The 20,536-nt window shown below is 38.0% G+C and overlaps 1 protein-coding gene across 5 annotated transcripts in view; it reads right to left on the bottom strand.

Annotated features, from left to right (window-relative positions):
- Positions 1-20,536, bottom strand: part of ITGA6 (integrin subunit alpha 6) — a 111,159-nt gene that overhangs the window by 31,790 nt on the left and 58,833 nt on the right. For 4 of the 5 annotated variants that reach the window (XM_072612330.1, XM_072612328.1, XM_072612329.1 and 1 more), the window contains exons 2-6: positions 14,795-14,919; positions 11,310-11,389; positions 9,327-9,582; positions 6,600-6,731; positions 2,113-2,323 (exon numbers count right to left, since the gene is read on the bottom strand). In XM_072612330.1, the coding sequence (XP_072468431.1) occupies positions 2,113-2,323; positions 6,600-6,731; positions 9,327-9,582; positions 11,310-11,389; positions 14,795-14,876 (761 nt within the window). In that variant the 5' untranslated portion in view covers positions 14,877-14,919. Of the gene's footprint in view, positions 1-2,112; positions 2,324-3,994; positions 4,112-6,599; positions 6,732-9,326; positions 9,583-11,309; positions 11,390-14,794; positions 14,920-20,536 lie in introns of all 5 variants that reach the window. The other variant, XM_072612332.1, reaches the window with a different exon arrangement.

The following is a 20,536-nucleotide window of genomic DNA, read 5'->3' as shown; positions in this document are numbered from 1 at the left end:
TATTTATCCTGCATATGCTTACATATGTCATACATTGCTTACACATCCCATACTGTAAGTAGGCATTGTTTCATTCTCTGTAACAATTGTATCCCCAATGCCCAGCACTGTGCTAGGCACAGGGTAGGCACTCCACAAATACCTGCTGATTTTTAATGATTGATTACCTTCTATGCAGGGGATATGACATATGTACAAATAGGTAAATATGAAGAAATGTAAGGCAGGTGAGAGCATTCCAAACCGTTGGGGATTGGCTTCCTGTAGGAGGTAGCATCTAAGCAGCGTTCTTCTCCTTCCAAGAAGAGGGAAAAAGACCCAAGATTCTAGGTAGAAAAAGAATATTCCAAGTGTGGAGGCCCCATTGGGCTAAGGCCCAGAGACACAAGATGGAACAGAAAGTTCCACTCAGCTGCCTGAGTGATTTTCTGTAAAGCATGGGTCTGACCACCTTACTCACTTCCCAATTTAATAGAGTCTAATTTCTCTCTATCACTACCAGAATAAAATATCAAATCCTCTCTTTGATTTTCACAATCTTACCCCTTTTTACCTTTACCTTTCTAGTCTCCTTATACTTTACCTTTAAAGCATTCTCCACCTTATATGTACAGTTATTAACATATTATCTCCCTAATTAGAATGGGAATTCCTTAAAACTTTTTAAACTTTTGTATAGAGTAAGCACTGTAATCAGTATCAGGAAGACGAGTTCAAATCTGGCCTCAGACACTTACTAGCAGTGTGACCCTCAGCAAGTCACTTAACCCTGTTTGCCTCAGTTTCCTCATCTGTAAAATGAGCTGGGGAAGAAAATGGCAAACCACTCCAGTATCTTTGCCAAGAAAACCTCCAATGGGGTCAGGAAGAGACTGAAATGACTGAACAACAGCCAGAATAAAATGCTCATCGACTAACTGGGGCTAGGGTAGAAAAGTAATAAGAAATAAGATTAGAAAGGAAGGTTCAGCACCATATTATGGGAGGCTGAGGAATTTGTATTGAATCCTAGAGTTACTTAAAGTTTTTATACAGGGGAGTTTCATGGTCAGACCTATCCTTTAAGCAGTTTATTTTTGTAGTTGTATGAAGAGTGCTTTAAGAGGAGAGACACTAGAGGCAAGGATACCAATTAGGGAGTTATTATACTAGTATGGGTATAATGTGAGAGTGGCCTGAACGAGGGTGGTGGTCTTGTTAAATGGAGAGAAGGGGATGGATGTGAAATAGTGGGATAGGACTTAAAGAACATGGCAAATTGAATGGAGGTGGTAAAGAAAAGGCAAGGATGAGCCTGTATGCCCAACAGGATGGTGGTAATCTCAACAAAAATAGAGTTTAAAAGAGGGACAGACAGGTTTTTAGAGTGTAAGGGTAGAAAATGAATTCTACTCTGGATATGTTAAACCTGAGATGCTAACAGTACACTCTGACAGAGATGCTCAGTAGCATTAAGATAAATCGCATTCCTGGCTACCGTACACTAAGTAATACAGATCATAGGTCCTATAGGGTTAGGTTAGGCCAAAAGCAGGTTCAATATAGTTGTACACTGGGATGGGGTTCTTGATATGGTGGCCTGAGTGCTGAAAGCCTGCACACTGTTCTTCTCCTTCTCCATTCCAAATCTTCCTTTCTCCAGAGTATTCAGGATATTCCAACCGCTGGTTATAAACAACCCACCTAGTGTCATAGAACATCTGCAAAGGCTGACATGTTGAATTACTTTGAAGTTTTTAGTTTTATTTACTTTTTTTTTTTAAATCATGAAGCAGTGTAAGTCATAAGGTCATTAGAAAATTAGGCAGGCCTAAAACATATGGAGGGTCAGTATTTAATATAAAAGTCATATTGCAAAACACAGACAAATGTAATGATGCTCACAGTTATCATGCGCATTTTCTCCAAATAAGAGAAATAATCAAGAAAATAGGGCAGCTTAGTAAAAACCTGTCAGCAGAACTAAGAAAATCCTTAACAGAAAGAATAAAACAAAATAAAAACAATCTATGTGCAAAGTTATCTTCAAGTCCTAAGAACCAGTAAGCAATGAATACTTTTCAATATAAAAGTAGAAACAAAATAAAGCTAGTTCTGCTGAGAAATCCTTACCCATCTCTGTTGAGGTCCACTACTGCCACATCATAACCAAAAGAGGAGGCCAGCCCTTCTCCTTCAAACAGATACTCAGTAAAAAGGTGTGAAGATTTCATGCCTCTCTTTAGAAGAACCACAGCTCCACTATGGTTGGCTCTTGGTGCACCAGACACAAAAGTGATGTCATCTTTAGAGACAATACCTTTTCCAGAGTCCAGTGAAAAACCTAGGAAAGCAAGACAGAGACACAGAACATCACAACAACTTTCTATTACAGGAAAGGCATATGTCACTGGTGTTTCCACTACCATCACCTCCTCCCTGCCCCACACCCAACCCCATGCACTTTGGAAAAGGAACTACAAAGCCAAGAGCCTTGGCATCCAAGTTTAAAAAAAAATGATAAGAACTATTAGTGCTTTCTAAGCATATTAAAGACTTCAAAAAGAAACCCTACTCTGATTAGCATTTTACAGAGTATGAAGAATTTATACAATTTATAAATGTAACTAAGTTCATTTTAGTGATGATAAGGGTAATGCTTGGATTATAGGATATGCTGTAACATAGTAGAGAACATCTTGGTGTATACACACGCAGGGCATGACTTGACTTTCAGCAGAGCTGAGTCCATGCAGTAAGTTGGGTTTTACCATTCCACACTGTATAATGCAATGATAAGGTTTTGATGCATCGATATATCTTCTACATTCAATCTATTCTGCAACCAATCAAAAGAGAAATCTTTAATACACAATAGATAGCACAGAGATGTTTCAAGGAGATTTGGTTCTTGGTTATGGACATGCAAAAGAAAAGCATGATGTAATGCTGATGAGGCTGTGTAGTATTTCAGAAGCTGCACGATGGAAAATGCCATCCACATCTAGAGAAAGAACTATGGAGTCTGAATGCAGATCAAAGCACATGATTTTCTTTTCCTTTTCATTTTGATTCTTCTTTCACAACATGATTAATGTGGAAATATGTTTAACATGACTGCGCATGTATAATGTTTATTAGATTGCTTGCTCTCTTGGGGAAGAGAGTAAGAAAAATCTGAAACTCAAAATCTTATAAAAAAATGAATGTTGAAAACTATCTTTACATGAAATTGGAAAAAATGAAATACTCTTTAAAAAAACGTAATATTAAAAAAATTTGAGAAGTTGGTATCAACAACAGAGTTGAATAAGTTGTCATTTTTCATCAAAATTTTTAGAGGACACACCTAACAAGGACCTGAACCTAATCATTTCAGATTGTTTGCTAGAACCTATAAGTGGAATGTAAGTACTGAAACATATGTATGTATATGCATATATGTGTGTGTAGATACACATACATGTGCATAAATGTGTATATATGTATGTATACATACACCTACATAAATGCATTTATATGTGTAGGTATACATATATACACATATACATAGTGTGTGCGTGTGTGTATAGAGGAAGGAGAGTTGCTGAGGGAGCGGGGAATTGATTTGGTCAGGTCTGGAGCATAAACGCCAATACTGAACCATTCAAATGGAGAAATGAATCCTATACAAAAGCACAGCAAATGCAGAAAAGTATCAGCCTAGCCTCTCTATTTTCTTTAACTTGCGGAAACTTTCACCACTATTGTTCCAATTCTCAAATTAGGAACTGACTTTAAAATATGATATGTAGGAAAGCTACAAGAAGTTTTGACTGGAGTGTTCCATTATCAATCGGTCCCTGAAAGTGGTTCAAGGGCTGAATCCCTGCTATCAAATGCTTTTAATTGTGGTTTTATTTGAAATGGAGTGAGATTTAAAAAAAAAAATGCTGGCATGTAAATCAAGGTGGATTTATTTAAAAAAAAAAATGACAAAGACAATTTACTTGTCATCATCTCCGGGGTCACAGACCTAGGTAGCTATTCATCATCACATCAGGAGATTTGTCGGCCCTTACAATGGGGGGCTGTGTTTTATAAACAAATTGATCAGGATCTGTATAGGAAACACTGGTCAAAAAGAGAAGGCCTGTATACACACATGGGGAAGAAATCAAATAAAAAGCAATTATGTTTGGTAAACAGGGTGATAACTGTTGTGTCTCTTTTTAGATAACCAAAGATATGACAGAAGCCAATGGACGCCCAAGTTGTGGGGTCACCTCCTCACACCTCGGACACCTATCCCTTTATTCACAAGAAATAATAGCCAAGAAAGTGCTTCAATCAAGCAACAAATATCTACAGACAGCCAAAAAATACAACTAACACTATTTGTTTTCTTGTTCTACCGTTGAAGCCCTGACACACCAGTAAGGGGGAAAAAAGTGATAAGAACTATCACTCTCCCCTAATTTCTAGGGATATCAAAGATTTCAAAAGAAAAATATCTAATCTGTTTAGCATTTACATAGCTTGAATCATAAAGAATTTATGTAGCTTATAACTATAGGCTCATTTTCATGATGGCACTGGAATGAGTGTAACACTAGGGTTTGAAGCTATGCCATAAGGAGAGCCATACATAATATATACATCCTTTTGTATGCCAAAGATGGCATGATTTGACTTTCAGCAAAGCTAGACCTATGGAGGTTGAGTTTTTTCAATCCATGCAAAAATTATTCATTCAAAAGGAGGCAAAGGCAGTGTGACAGAGAGGTGCAAATATTTAGAAATGTCAGCAAACTGTGGTCAAAATATTTAGGGGAACATGAGCTCCTTCAGGGCAGGGGTTTTACTTTTTCTTTGCATCCCCATTATTTAGCACAGTGCCTGGCATATGGTAAATTCTTAATATAAGCCTGACTGATTGATTAACAAACGTTTGCTGTTTTACTGAATCAAAAGCTAAAACAAAGGTCAATTTTGGCCAACCCACTTAGTATTTCCCATGTTGCACAGATTTCCAAATAAAACTGACTTTAAAAATAAAAGGTGGGAGTGGTCCATCAGAACATACTCATATGTGTGTGCTCTAACATCAGTGTTTAACTTGAAAAGTATTATGAGTGTGGGCATGATTCATAATGGGAAGGAGTATAAACCATTTACAGCAGCCTTCCTTTTCTGTCCCATTGTTAATCAATGCAGAGATGCAAAATGGTGACTCATAAATTCCAAAGTCTCAAAGTTTCACATTGGCAGTAGCCCTCGATACTCCCACAGTTCCCACTTTTGAGGCATTTTCACTTGACCTTCATCTTCATCAGTTCTTTCTTTGACCAGTCTTCCATCTGATTTGTGTTCTGTCTTTCCTGGCTCCTTAATTTGGTCTTTTAGTTGCGAATAAACAGTGCCGCCTTCAGGACAGAAGCCTTCTTTTTACCTTTCATTTTGTAATTCCTTATTGGAAGTGTCATACACCTATAAAGTTAAAGCTAAAAATTTTTAGAGAAGGTAATTTTCTAAAATTTCAGGCCATAATTAATATTCTCCTTCAAGCTTCCTTATTTGCAGTAGGATCATAGGACTGAACTGGTAGGACCGCAGGTATCATCAGGTCTGGCTTCTTCATTTTACAGGTAAGAAAGCAAAGGCCAAAAGTTGGGCAACAGGAGTTGCCCAAAATTACACCAATACCAAGTAGTAAAGCCAAGATTCATTCTCAAATCTTCTCATGGCAAACCCAGTGTTATTTCTATAACACCAAGGAGGATTTTTTATTAGTTCTATCCAAGTACTTTCTCTTCTTTTGTTTGATACAAATTCCTCAGCTTAGTTTTGGATGTTAATTTTTTTCTTATGTTTTTGCCATGAAAACCACAGTAACTGTTCTTCACGTCAATTGACACCAAGAATTAGAGGTTTTTAAATCCTGTTTATAATTTCCATAGTGCACTTGAATAATTTACAATAGTCATTAGTAACACCAAGAAGCCTTAGGCATTAAGGGATTGACACAATCACCATTTTGTAAGTCTCCATCATAGCTCCAGCAGTTAAGCTCAAGCTAGAAAACGAATGTCACAAGCCAGGATGCCAGATGGCCTGAGTCATGCTTACCTTTTAGAGGATGATTCCAAATCACAAAATAAGGAATGTAAGGTCTTTACCACATCATTCAGTACTGCCAAACATAATGAAACTCTTAAGAATACTTTCCTAAAGGAGAAGGTTAGAACTCCACAGGGAATTTCATTTCCAGTTACCTTTTTTTTTTTCATTTCCGTATGGCCCATGGTTAAATGCCACCAGTACATATGATGCCTTCTTTCTAAGTACAAAGCAGAGGGCCATATCCCATACCAAGAAAGGGGCAGGGAGGGTACTAGTTTGGGCAAAAATTGGCATTATTATTCTCTTAAGTAATCTGAAGTCAGGTAGAATTCCACTGTCAAACCAAAACAGGTATAGGCAGGTACCTTTCACTCTGGTTTTTATTAGGCAGAATCTAACAAACCTTGAAGTTCTGAGTTTCCAAGATTTGAAGAACGAAGCTTTTGAGAGAGGGACACAGGATTGTCATATAGCCACAGAGTGGTCTGGAAATGTTTGCCATCTGTACTTATTCCTACCTAAATAACTGTTAGCTGGCACAGGAACTAGACTCTCATCATGGTCAGTCTCACCACCAACTTCATATGGCCCATCTTCAAAGATATTCATATCAAAAAAACTGTCATTCTTTTGCTCTGCACGAACAATTCCTGAAGGAATGAAATGGCAAAAACAAAAAAAAGGGAATGAAGACAAAACCAAAAGAAAATAAATGGTTCCTAACACATTTTCCATGTGATCACTGAAGAGAAAAGAGCAGAGTTGAAAGGAGAGTAAGAAGCTAAGAGAGAATAATGAAGAAATGAATCGTAATTAACCAGGGTGAAAAGAATATTACTGTCATCCATGTAAATTCTAAAGAGTCAAGGAAATTGAGATTGTAATAGTTTTAAAAAAAAAAATAGATGCCTTGAATCTTAATGAAATCTCTACGATGTCATGAAACAAGATGAAAACATGTTTGCTATAAAAATGATAAAATATATGTATGTATATGAGAAATTGACAAAAACTTCCTCCATAAACAAGCCAAAAACAATTTAGTTTCTTTACAGTGATGTTAAAAGTCAAAATTTGTTTTTAATTCCCTAGGAGAAAGATATAACCAAGTTATGACTTTTAAAAACTATATATATTTAATTTTAAAAACAGAATTTCATATCACACACTCAAACCCTCTGCTGCTACTCCTGCAAAAAAACAAAAAACAAAAAGCCACAGAAATAAAACCAAACTCCAAGCCCATCTTATCTCTGCTTTTATGTCAAGGCTTAAATAACAAGAGCTGACAGTTACACAGTGCTTTATGGTTTAGAATTGTTTTCCATAAGTTATCTTCATGCTACTCCTGTGAGGTAAGAAGGAAAGATATTATTATGACCATTTTATAGCTGAAAAAAATGAGGTCAAAGAAATTAAGGAACTTGCTCAAGGTTACCAGGCAAGAATTTGGCAGAACTAGGGGCACCAACCCAAGGCTGCTGCCTTCAAATCCATTGCTACTTCTAAAATACTCCCTGCTGTGAGTCCCTCCTTCTCCACAAAAACTGAAAGAACCATCCTCTTGTAGTTAATAGCAATAATTCCTCTTTGTTCAAGAGAAGTCATTTAAAATCTCTAAATATTTTTTCAACATGGTCTGAGCCATGTGGCAGGCACAGGAGACATGTTGAGAGATTACACCTTTTGTCAAGGAGTCCCATAGGCAGATTAAATATAAGTGTAATTATGAAATTTATCAGAGGACAGTATTCATAAGAACCATTTTTAACAGGAATCAAGTCCTGAAAAGGCCCCAGTAGAAAGGAGGAAACTTTAAAAGTTATTTTCCTAGAGAAAGTAAATAAAATTCTTCTTATTTTTTTAATCAGGGAAGTTTCTTCTTGATATGAGTTAGAAGTCAGTCATTCATTTGTTTTCTACACTTTCAACATCAGATAAAATTATTTTTATTATAGCAGTGGGACTTTTTAATATTACTCTCAATTAATAACTGTGGACCAAATTACTTGACTGCCTCCCTGTCTCCCCAAACCACGCTTTTTCTTTGAAGATCATCTCAGCATCTCCTAATTCCTGATCTCAACTGAACTGACTGCTTTACCATATTGGTATATGACATCCTAGGAAAAGATGCAACCAGAGAAACATCCACTATAATGAAGCTTTATTCCTTCACCTGTCACCCCTTCACTTTTCTTGATGCTTACAGATAATGGTTTGAGGAAAAAAACATTCACCGCCTATTAAGATTCCTGTTAAGAGTAACAGATATCAAATTGGACAGTAGTAACCATTACAGCCACACTGCAAAGAAAATTATTATTTCCATGTATCATATATTTGCCTACATACAATAGATAATATATTAAAAACAGCAAATAAAAAAGAAATAAAGATGACCTTAAAAATTGCAGAATGTAAATGTGACATTATAAACCTTTCCCTTTAAATCATATAACTTGGAGGTATTAGGATATTTTATTTTGACCTACTCTTGCTTTTTCCATTCTGAAGGTCTAACTTTTTTTAAAAATGTAGTAATATTTTTACTTTTTTATGTCACCTGCCCCTTGCATCTGCATAAATAAAACTGCTCCCTTATCTGAGCTTCTCCTTTCCAACAGCTATGTTATAGACTGCTAAAATCTATCCTTCTTTAGTAGATGCTTAAAACTATTAGAGATTTTTGACACTGCTTTCTTCCAAAGTCTTCCACTGTCTTCTTCCTACAGATCATTCTTAGTATTTTTAGAAAATTTCTCCATTTGTTCTATAGTAATAAAGTATCCCTTTAGACACACATAATCCTCACTGTAGGGGTCATGGCAGCAGTTAAAATAATGTGAATCCTCAAGATGAGTTTTCTAGATAATGACCATTCCAGCTTCCAGACATGGTGTTTTGTGCCCAAAATTAAAACTGGAAGAGTAAAAATTCTTTGGCAAAAGTAAAAACTCTCACTGAATGTACATGTATACACAATATCAATATAAACATATACACACATAAAGAGACAGATATTGATACTGATATAGATATGTTCTCTTACCTTTTTCCCACCTTACTTACTACATCTAATCACTTATTTTCAATTCAACACTGGTCAAAAGAAACTTCTTTTTTTTTTACAGATAATTGTGTATTTTGTGAAAAGGATACACAGGTTCCAAGCCACCCACAGTTTTTCCCATGGCTCTTAGGAGAATAATAATGTCTATCTGCAAGGAGACAGGTTCTCTTACCTTTCCAATTATAAGTGCCTGGGGCTCCAAAAACAATGTAATGGAAATCTTTAGTAAAAGTTGCAGAGACACCTTGCTGACAGGAACCAAATTTTTCATGGCCTCTTAATCGGCCATCACAAAAACTCCAGTCTCCTCCATCCATGTCGTCTTCAATTCTAAGAGACTGACTCAACACGTAGCACCTCCCGATTATGTCCCGAGACTCCTGCTTGGTGTTAACATGTTGCCTTTTTTCATACCGATGGGCACACGTCTGTGAGACATAAGAGATAAAAGTACAATTTAATCTGTAAAAGCACCTCATAACTAAGCTGAGGGTCAACTGCACAGGAAGAACAAAAACAATGATATAATATGACATAATAATTCATTCTTCATTTCAAGATCTGATGAAAAGGTATCTCTTAGTTACTTGGTGAGATGACATCTAGCTAACTTCTAGCTCCTCAAACACTAGTAGTTTTCACCTAAGGGGAAGTTCCAAGTGCAATTGTTAGGTGCTAATTCCCAAAATGCAATGAAGAAATGGCAAATACCTCAATTTATTACAAAAATTTATAAAAACTAAGAAAATGTCTTACTTCCTTCTTCTTTAATCAACTCAATACTAAAAAATTTGTAACTAGAAGTAATTTTATGTTCTGGAAGAAAAGAAAATTTTGCTACATTTGCACATATACCCAATGCACTGATGTTTGAAATATATTTACATACGTTAATACACGCACATATATGTATATTCACTTACATGTGTGGATGTATACATTAGTATATACATATGCATGTGCATGTGTATGAATTTATTACAGAGAATGCTGTATAAACATAAGCCATTGGTATACAGTACTCCTAGGGAGGGGAATCCCTCTACCAAGGAGATCAACAACTCTTCTGCAACTTACAAAGATGCCTAGGGCCCTCAGAGGTTAAATGATTTGCCTAGGAATCATGCAGTAAGAATGTTAAAGGAAGGCCATGGAACCTAGGTATTCTTGATGCTTCCTTCTCCCCATATAACACTGTTTCTCATTTACTGTATGTGTTATTCTAAAAAGAGGGAAAGAACATATAGCCTAAAAAGCTAATACTCTCTATTTTCCAATATTATAAAATCCATAACAACCTCCAGGATTCCATGGGACACGTACTGAAAACCAAGGAAAACACTTAAAATTTCACTAACTATATCCTTCTCCATTTCTTCCTGCTCACCCCCTCCAAAAAAAACTACCATAAAATTAACAGAATCTTTTGTTTCTTAAAATGCCTCTTATTCCTCTTCACAAAAAATGTAAATTTGTACAAGTATACAATAGTGAACCAACCTATAAGGATTCACTAATTTTTTAATAAATTTTATGTTTCTTGTAATATAGTTTTTTTTTTTAATCCAGTCCCATGATTTTATCAGTGAAGGTTACTTCAGGTGAGGAGTATTAGAAAATCTCCTGTAGTCCTGGGTTTAAGTGACTTGCACATAATCACACAGCTAGCCTGTGTCAGACGTGGGATGTAAACACAGGTCTTCCTGATTCCAAGGCTGGCCATCTATCCAATATGCCACCTTGTGTTTCAACTTACTCATATGCATTGCAAATTTACTTTATAATAATCAACTCTTGTGGTTTTTAAATATCATGTATATTTAGCATGTGTGACATACACTTAAGATTAATAAATTTATTTTAACTGTTTATAATTTGTATGCAACATTTTTTGGAGGCAATCAGAGTTAATTAATTTGCCCAGGGTCACATAGCTACTAAGTGTCTGAGGACAGATATGAACTCAGGTCCTCCTGACTCCAGGACCAGTGCTCTATCCATTGAGCCATCTAGCTACTCCTGTAATTTTTTTAAAAGGCAGGAAAAGCCTACTTCAGAGTATGTCAAAGAATAAACACTTCCACTGCTCATTATAGTCATTGGTAGCAAAGTCTAAAACAATTGGTCCCTTAAACCTCTGATTCTCAGTACTTACCACCACCTTTCCCCCTGGTCCCTGACTCTGGACAGTGACACCCATCCACTGGTCTTCCTTACTCTCGGAATTAGGGTCAGCTATGATATAAAAAGATAATCACACATCGTTAGCATTTTGGAGCTCTCTCAGAACATGAACAAAAAATATCTGCTTACTTCTTTAAAAAAAAAAATAGTAACTCTCTGTCCTCGGATCTTACCCAGAGATACATAGATACTATTACCAACCTTGGACAAACTGATAGTTATTTGTAAGGATGTTTAAGAATATTTCATACATTTTTATTTTGTTTTTAATTTATAAAAAAAAAACATTTCCATAACTTAGAAGAATAATAAAATGACTGCACATGAAACTATAAATCTATTATGTACAATTTCTCTTTTTTTAAAATATATAATAAATTTATCATGTAAATTTCTTCTCTCCCCTCCTTCTACCCTAGAGAGGGCTATATCAGACACGCATATATGTACACACACACATATATACATACTTCTATTTATAGTTCTTTCTCTGGATACAGATAGCATCTTCCTTCATATGTCCTTTGCAGTTAATCTGGGTATTTATAACAGTCAAAATGACTTAGTTGCTCAAAGTTGTTCTTAGAACATTGTTGCTATCACTGAATACAATGTTCTCTTAAAGCTGCTCATTTTGTTCTTAATTATTTCATTTTTCTAAAATGAATGAGCTCATCATTTCTTATAGAAAGTGAAGAACTCTAGCTCTTTTTTTGTGGGGAGTGGGGAAGTCATCAGGGTTAGGTGACTTGTCCAGGTCACACAGCTAGTAAGTGTCTGAGGCTGAATTTGAACTCAGGTGCTCCACACTCCAGAGCCAGGTTTCCATCCACTGCACCACCTAGCTGCCTCATGTAGTGTTGAAATATATAATACTGTATCATTGCTGGTTAGCCCTTTCTCCTACCTTTTGATATTCAACACAAATACCAAAAGATATTAATGCCACTTTAAAGCCAAGGTAAATAAGGAGATCAACCAAAGATCCTTCTGTACAAAAACTTGCTAACAAGTGTTTCCTGATGATGACAAGAGGTAACATTTCACCTCTGCACATGATTGTCCCTTGTTCCTGGAGGTTACAAGCACAAGTGTTTCTTAATCCAATCTGTAGCCAAGACAGCAAAAAGTGGTGCTTCTCAGACCAAGATATCCAGTCAAAGAATACCAGTAGAAGTGTATAATGAGTAATAGCACACTTCTCTTTACTTGAAGTAGAAAAGACCTCAATTCACTTTTTTCTTTTAGCTAACAATGTATTTTCACGTTGTCTCCCCTAGTGATTTGTGAACTTCTTGTACGTAACGATTGTTTTTTTGCCTTTTTTTGTATTCCCCGTACTTAACATATGTTTGGTATACAATAAGCATTTAATGGACGTTTGCTGATTTGACAATAATTATTTATAATACAATTTAGAAATCCCTAAAATCCTTTTAAGAATTACATTTAACAATCCAGAATGACCTTTCTCTTCATTTCTATTTTATTTTTACTGAGGCAACGTATTGTAGCAGAAAGAATGCTGAATTTTGGGTCTGAAGATGTCTCTTCAATTTCTGCCTCTGATAGATACCAGCCGTTATGACCATGGGCAAGTCATTCAACCTGTCTAAGCCTCAGACAACTCTCTAAGGCTATCACGAGGTAGTGGAAGTTTTCCACATCAACTCACAAATCACCAGGCGTTGACATACTGACATAAGGAATCTTCATTATTTAAGCTAATCAGGGACCTGAAATCTAAGCTCTACTCAAGCGAAGCACAAAAGTTAAGTGGGAAACAACATTTAAGTACTAGTAAGTTCTAACTCCTTTTCCAAGTGTAACCCACTATGGAGTTTTGTACAATCCCTCCCACTGGTCTCAACATTTTTCCCCAAGAAGGCAACAGTATTCATTCTAATCACTGATACATAAAGACGATAGTTAACGATTTTACAATCTAGGAAAATTTAAAACAACTGCAAGTGGAAGGAACCTATGTCCTTCTGTTCACATTGTAAAAAGTGTGCAGAGATTTTAAGTGTAGTTAACAGTCTAGATAAAACTTTAAGAGAGTAGGGCTGCTAAACATTTCGAGGACAACTGTGTGAAAGTCTCCTGGCAGGGCATCACTGAAAAGCTACTGTTTTGCTGTTTTTAGTCATGTCTGTCTCTTCATGACCCCATTTGAGGTTTTCTTGGCAAAGATCCTAGAACGGTTTGCCATTTCCTTCTCCAGTTCATTTGACAGATGAGGAAACTGAGCCGGGCAGGGTTAGGTGATTTGCCCAGGATGACACAGCTCATAAGTGTCTGAGGCCACATTTGAATTCAAGTCTTCCTGGCTCTAGGCCCCACACTCCATCCACTGTGCTACTCAGCTGCCCCAAGAACTGTAGAAAACAGTAAATTGGGTGTTAGAGGGCAGTGCATATGAGCAGTATCTCACCTCCTATGGCTCCAGATGAAAAGTCAGTATGAGATGGTGAAGGGAATGCTGGCCTTGGGGAATCAGAAAAGGCTGCATTTCAAATTCTGGGGGATACTTATTAACTGTGTGACCTTTATTAATTGTGTGGCAGGTCATGTTTCCTCATTTGTAAAATGAAGATAACAACCCATGTGCCTCACAAGGCCGCTACAAGCATCAAGTGAGACAATGAAGGCGAAGCGTTTTGCACTTTGAAGCATTACATGAATGAGAGATTTACCATTTATTATTATGGTTGATGTTTTTAACCAATCATCTAGAATTTTAACCATGCTTTCAACTTTCACCTTAGGAAAGAGATCTGGAGTTTAAAGCCATCTTTTATGTTCACATATTTTTCATATCAAAGATTTGATTGCTGAGAATAAAATGCAAACTCTTATTTTTCTCTCTGCCATGAATGCATTCTCAAACAATGGCTTTATGCAGTACCTTGTTTTGTCCATAGGTGGCAACATCAGAACACTTTATTAGTGAAAAGGATTTTTTTTTTTTTTTTTTTTTTTTTTTTTAAATTAACGGGCAATTCTTGTTAGGATAGAAGCAATAAAAGTAGCACTTTTAAAATATCTCACTGAGATTCAGAAGTTTATTATTTCATGAAACAAAATGTTTTAAATACAGACCATCAACATATAGAACTGTATAGACACTTGTACAAAAATGTTTTATTCCCCCATGGAGCTGGAAAAACACTTAAGAGGTCACCGAGTCCAAACACCTCCATTTATAGATAAGGAAACAGATGTCCAAAGAGACTGGGTGACTTGCTCAAGTCCACACAGTGAATGCAGAAGCGAGATTTGAACCAGGCTCCTTTAATTGCAAAGTGGGCCCTCTTTCAACTTAGACCTTGATAATCCATTATAGAAAGAGTTAAAGGAAGAAGAATGAGAAATTCACAATAAAGTCTAAGGTGATTCCTCCCCATAAGACCTCCAGAATCTGTATTTGTCTAAATAAAGTCAGGAGGAACTTACCATCGTTATCAAATTCAATGCGTTGGCAAGGTTCCTGGGATGTGATGTCACAGCTGTACAGGCCTCCGGTCCGGTTGGCCATCTGTAGTGGAAAAGCTTTGGCTCGAGGGGCTCCTACCAGCAACCTATGGACAAGATAAAGGTAAAGAGGGTGTTTGAGTGCCTGAAAAAATTAACATCTCTAAGATTAGTCAGAATAAGGCGACATTTATAGAGGCTGGTCAAAGTCACTGGCAGATTCTGCAGGGATGAGGCAGCCTTATCCATTTGTATGAGCCACCCTCTCAGAATAGGTTTACTCCTACAGATATGGTACTCTTCTCATCTCCCATTACTTACCTCACTGTTCAGCCCACATTAGACTACAAACTCCTCCAGGGTAGGGATTGTCCTTTGCCTCTTTTTTACATCTCCAGTGCTTAGCACAATGCTCAACACCTAGTAGATGCTTAATAAATATCTACTGAATTGAACTTAAAAGGGGTAACAGGAGCCTTTAATCAGTTTTATGTCACGGACCTTTTTAGCAGCCTGGTGGAATCTATCCGCCCCCTTCTCAGAATATTTTTGAATGTACAAAATAAATATATAATATACTGCACAGGTGGTTATATCTATAGATGTAAAATAGATATAGATATATCTATAGATACAGATAAAAATGGTTGTTTGCATGTTGTTTCCCCTTGAGCCCCTTAAGGACACTCTCTTTCCCTTCCATCCTCAGCACTTAGCACAATGCTTGGCACATTGTAGGCACTTAATAACTGGTTATTGACCAGCTGACAGAAAACCAATTATATTGAAATAGTTACCAAAATATTTTCCAAAAAGTTAACAGACATCAGGTTAAGCTCCCCTGCTCTAGAAAGTCAGCTCTTTGCTTCAACTGATATCCTATCAACCCACCTATCATAAAGGATGTGCTTTGTGATAATATGGCAGGTGGTTTTCCTATCTCCTATTTAATGCTCTTCCAGCAGCTCCAATCCTCTAGCCCTCTAGATTTGGACAACCAAAGTAAAAGTGACCATCTTTGGAACCAAAGAATTTTAGAACTGGAAGAGAGGCCAATAATCTTTTTAATTCCAGCAATACCGCGACATTTGGGGGACCTGTTTTGCATAGATAACCCAGGGCAATTATGAAACAATCAGGAGTAGTAAAATAGAAACAAAACAGCGCCAGGTGAAGGTATGGAGATGAAACAGGAGAGGAAGGCACTGGGAGAGAATCAGAAAGGAGAAAATGAAAAGTTACTATTACAACCACCACTCTCCCCACCCCAGGGCACATTCACATGCTCTGGTGGCTTGTATTTTTCCAGACAGGAGAAGAGAAATAAAGGGAGGAATCGTGTGGAAGAGACTGCTAAGTAAGACCTACCTAAGTCTGTCTCATTTTTAGGTCTAATAGCATCACACAGTATTGTCACCAATTCGACAAAGAACTATTAAGAATCTGCTATGTGAGGGGCACCAAGGAGCATGTGAGGGGAAGGGGTAAAGGATACACAGATGACTAACACACAGACTTTGTGAGCCCTGCCCAGTGAGATGATAGGATGGGAATTAGCCAAGACTGCTTAATAGAGGTAATCAGTCAAGGCTATCTACTATATATCCAACTACTGTATATGCACAGAACACTTTGGAGACTTGGGTGGGGATACTGGGGTAAGAACACAAAAGAAATGAAAGGCAGTTCCCTAACCTTAAGAAGCTTACAAATCTAGTCAAAGAGACTAATCTGCATGCATGAAATATTAAGACTTTACAGATCCCCATAATTAAATTCTTTTTTACAAGCATTTATTATGCACAAGGCACTGGAGATGCAAAAAACAAAAACATCAAAAGTCCTTAAGATAAAATACCAAGAGAATAAGAATAAAGGCGTGTTTCGAACAGGGGTTCATGGGGGGGGGGGGGGAGGGGCTATTTGTTAAGGGGATAGACCACAAATGAAAGGTGAGAATATCAGACTTTCTAAAGGGTCTGTCCTGTACTGCACTATGATCTTTTTTAGGTGGTAAGCTAAATGGGGCAAAGTCTTTGCCTTGTCTCAGGAACATCTAGTATAGATGGAGCTCTACAAATAGTAGGCATTCAATTCATGTTGTCACCTGACTTATTGCTGTTCTGATCGATGGCTGCATTTGGAGGAAAGATCTGGCAGATGTAATTTTCTACAGTTCTAGTTGAATGCTATGCCAGCAGTAGGGAACTGGTCCAGGTTTCCTGTTTCTTTTTTTTTTTTTTAATTAATTTTTTCAATTAATAAAATCTATTTTTTTCTCCCCCCTCTTCATCACTCAATTGAGAGAGAGGGAAGAGGGCAGTGAAAGAGCAGAGAGGAGAGGGGGAAGAGAGGAGAGAGAGGAAGAGGGAGAATAGAGAAAAAAAGAGGAGGTAAAGAGGAAAGAGAGAGAAAGGGAAGGAGAGAAGAGGAGACAGAGGGAGACAGAGGGAAGACAGGAGAGAAAGGGGAGGGGGAAGAGGGGAGAGAGTGAAATTAGAAAGAGAAAGAAGAGGAGAGGAGAGAGAGAAAGAGAGAATAAGGGAGAAAGTGAGGGAGATAAAGAGGAAGAAAGGAGAGGGGAGAGAGAGGGAGAGAAGATGAAAGTAGGGGAGGGAAGTAGCCAGTTGAGCTTTAAAGCAAAAAAGAAACTCTAAGAGGTAGGGGTGAGCCAAGGTGCGCATTCTAGGCTTATGCAGTCTTGGAGGCAAGAAACATGATGTGTATGGAGGTGTGTTTGGAATATAGAGTATATGGAGGGTTTAGGATGAGGTCATTTGTAAAGGCTGTATTAATACTAAGCAGGAATTAGCATCTGAGGAAACAGAGAGCACCTAGAGGGTGTTTGTGCGTGTGTGTGTTGGCAGAGGGGTATGTGACATGGTCAGAATTGTGCACTAAGACAATCACTGTCAGTCATGGAGAGGAAAAACTCACTCCCTAGAGATGGGGTAGGAAGACCAATTAAAAGGCTAATGAAATGGTTCAGTTGAAAGGTAATGTGGGAGGGGCGAAAAGGGCCTGGGCCAGGTGTGAGTGGAGAGGAGGAGGCAACAATGTGAGAGATGTAGCAGAGAGAGGAAAGACAAAGAAAACATGACAACAAATCAAATATGTGGGGTACAGTCAAGGATGACTAAGGAATGAAGCATTTTTGGAAGCATTGATTAAGCACTTACTACATACCAAATAATGTGCTAAGACAAGAAAGGCAATCCCTGCTCTCAAGGAGTACAGTTCTATGGAGAGGACACCTACCCTGGGAACCTGGGAGATGAAAAAATGGTGATGTCCTCCAGGGATACTTGGAAAAGAAGGAGGTATTTGGAATGAAATGAAAGAAAAAATATTTTTTTAAGTACTTACTATGAGCCAAGCATGTGAATACAAATAAAAAAACAAAGCAGCCCTGCTCACAGAGCTCATACTGTAATTGGGAGAGATGATACATACAGGAGAGTCTGGGTGAAATGTGAATGAAAAGACCCAGGGTCAATAAAGCATGATAGCACGGTGGATGCCAAGGTGTGGGGGTCTGTAGGCTTCACTGATGTGAGGAAGGGAAATCCTGGTAAAATCCAGGTGGGTGGGTGGGGTTCTGGGAGGGGCCACTGGAACACTAAGCCCTGCACTGGTCTGGGCTGCTCTGGATTTGGGGAAAAGATCATGAATTCTGTTTCAGGCATGCCGAATTTGAGATGGCCATGAGACAGTCAGTTTGAAAAGTCTAATAGGCAGTTTGTGGTATAGGAATGGAGCTCAGGAGAGAGATGAGGGTTAGATAAATAGATCTCTGAGTCATCTCCTTAGAGGTGATCACTGAAACCATAACACCTAACACAGTCTCCAAAAGAACAGTGTTTGAAGAAAAGAGAGCCCAAGGCAGAGACTATATACAGGGAAGGGGGCACAGATGATGATCCAAAAAATGAGAAGAAATTAGCAGGCAGGTAAGAGGTGAACCATGAGAGTGAAATGTCAGGAAAATCCAGGAAGGAGAGAAGTACCTGAGAGGAGAAAATGGTCCTTGGTATCAAATGTTACAAAACAGTAAAAGAATGAGGATTGAGACACTGACGTTAGATTTAGAAATTAAGAAATCATTGCTGACTTTGGAGGAAGCAATTTTGAGGGAATCATGAGTCTAGAAGCCAGATTGCAAGAGTTTTAGAAGGGTGGGAAAGGAGATTAAGTGAAGGCAAGGATGGAGGCCGGGAAGGGGTTATGAATTGGATGTGTTTTTAGGCAGTAGGAAAGGAACCAGTAAATATGAAGATATGAAAAACAGGAAATCAAAGATAAGAGTTGATAGACAATGGGAGGGAGGGAAGGAAGGGGAGGACAGAAAAAGTGGAAATAGACAAGGGAGGGTAGAGAGATAAGGCGGGGCAGAGAAATAAGGGGAACAGATAGGGGAATAAGGGGGAAACAAAATGGGGAAGAAAAATACAAGGTGCAGAAAGAGACAGACAAGGGGGAGAGGAAAGAGAAAGGGAAAAGAAAGGGAGAAGGAGAGAGGAAGGGAGGGGGAAAGAGAGAGAGAAAGAGAGAGAGAGATGGGAAGGGACAGAATCAACAACACATACACAGAGGCTGACTTTGTTAAGTAAAAAGATTACCCCTTCATTAAGCTCGATTGATCATCAGAGGATTACAAGTAATGTACATGCTCATGTATATTAAAATATCAAGCTGATTTTTTTCTACTTATAATCCAGTATACAATAAACAGTGCATATATCTGCATAGTGATGGCAGAGTTTACAGGATAGAGAAAACAAATTTGTCTTTAAAAAAGTCAAATGGAAAGGAAATGAGGAGGTATATTGCGCCGTCAAATTCCCTCCAAGTCGGGTTTGCTCTCATTATGCCCACTCTTTAAATGGCAACAAGCCTGTACTCAAAAATCTTTGAAATGCTCCCTTGCACTCTCATGAAGCCCCTCTAGCCAGATCCTCTCCTCCTTCATCCAGGTAAATCCCTGTCTTCATCAATCCAGAGAAAGGAGAAATAAGGAGCACAGGAGGAAAAACAAGAACCAGACAGCAGAGGGCCCCTTGACCTTATTCATTCAAGAACTGCTCCATTTTCGACGACTGTCGTTCAGTCGTTTCTCAGTCATGTCCCAATCTTCGACCCCATTTGGGGCTGCTTATCTGTTTTTTGACAAAGTGCTAGAGTGGTTTGTTATTTCCTTCTCAAGCTCATTTTACAGATGAGAAACTGAGGCAAACAGGGTTATGTGACTTGCCCAGCGTCATACACAGCTGGTAAGAGTCTGAGGCCGAATTTGAACTCTGGCAAACATTAAAAGAAGATTCAGGCTATACCGTGATCAAGGAAACGGGACTTAGAAGAGTAAAGGTGACTGAGTTTCAAGTTATCCACATCCAAGGTCAACAATCTGCTGCTCTAGGTTTAGTAACCATAGAAAGAAATATAAGCCAATTCAAGAGGTAAATGCGGACTTCAGGATGCTTTCAGTTCTGCTCACAACAAACCCCAGGGCAGCAGCTTACCAGAGGAAGATATCAGTCTAAATCAACAAATTAGAGAAAAGAGAAGGGCTTCCTTGCCTATCAAAGGTACAGGATGCCACTAATCAGACAGGAGATGCTAAAACATTCCATTTGGGAGCTACTCTTATTGTTAGAGGGCAGTTAGGCGGTACATCGGATAGAGCACTGGGCTTGGGATCAGGAAGACTCATCCTGAGGAGTTCAA

Source organism: Notamacropus eugenii, chromosome 5, assembly GCF_028372415.1.
Source record: "Notamacropus eugenii isolate mMacEug1 chromosome 5, mMacEug1.pri_v2, whole genome shotgun sequence".
Lineage (NCBI taxonomy): Eukaryota > Metazoa > Chordata > Mammalia > Diprotodontia > Macropodidae > Notamacropus > Notamacropus eugenii.
Note: the sequence above shows the minus strand (reverse complement) of the source record. Positions and strands in the feature narration are given on the sequence as shown.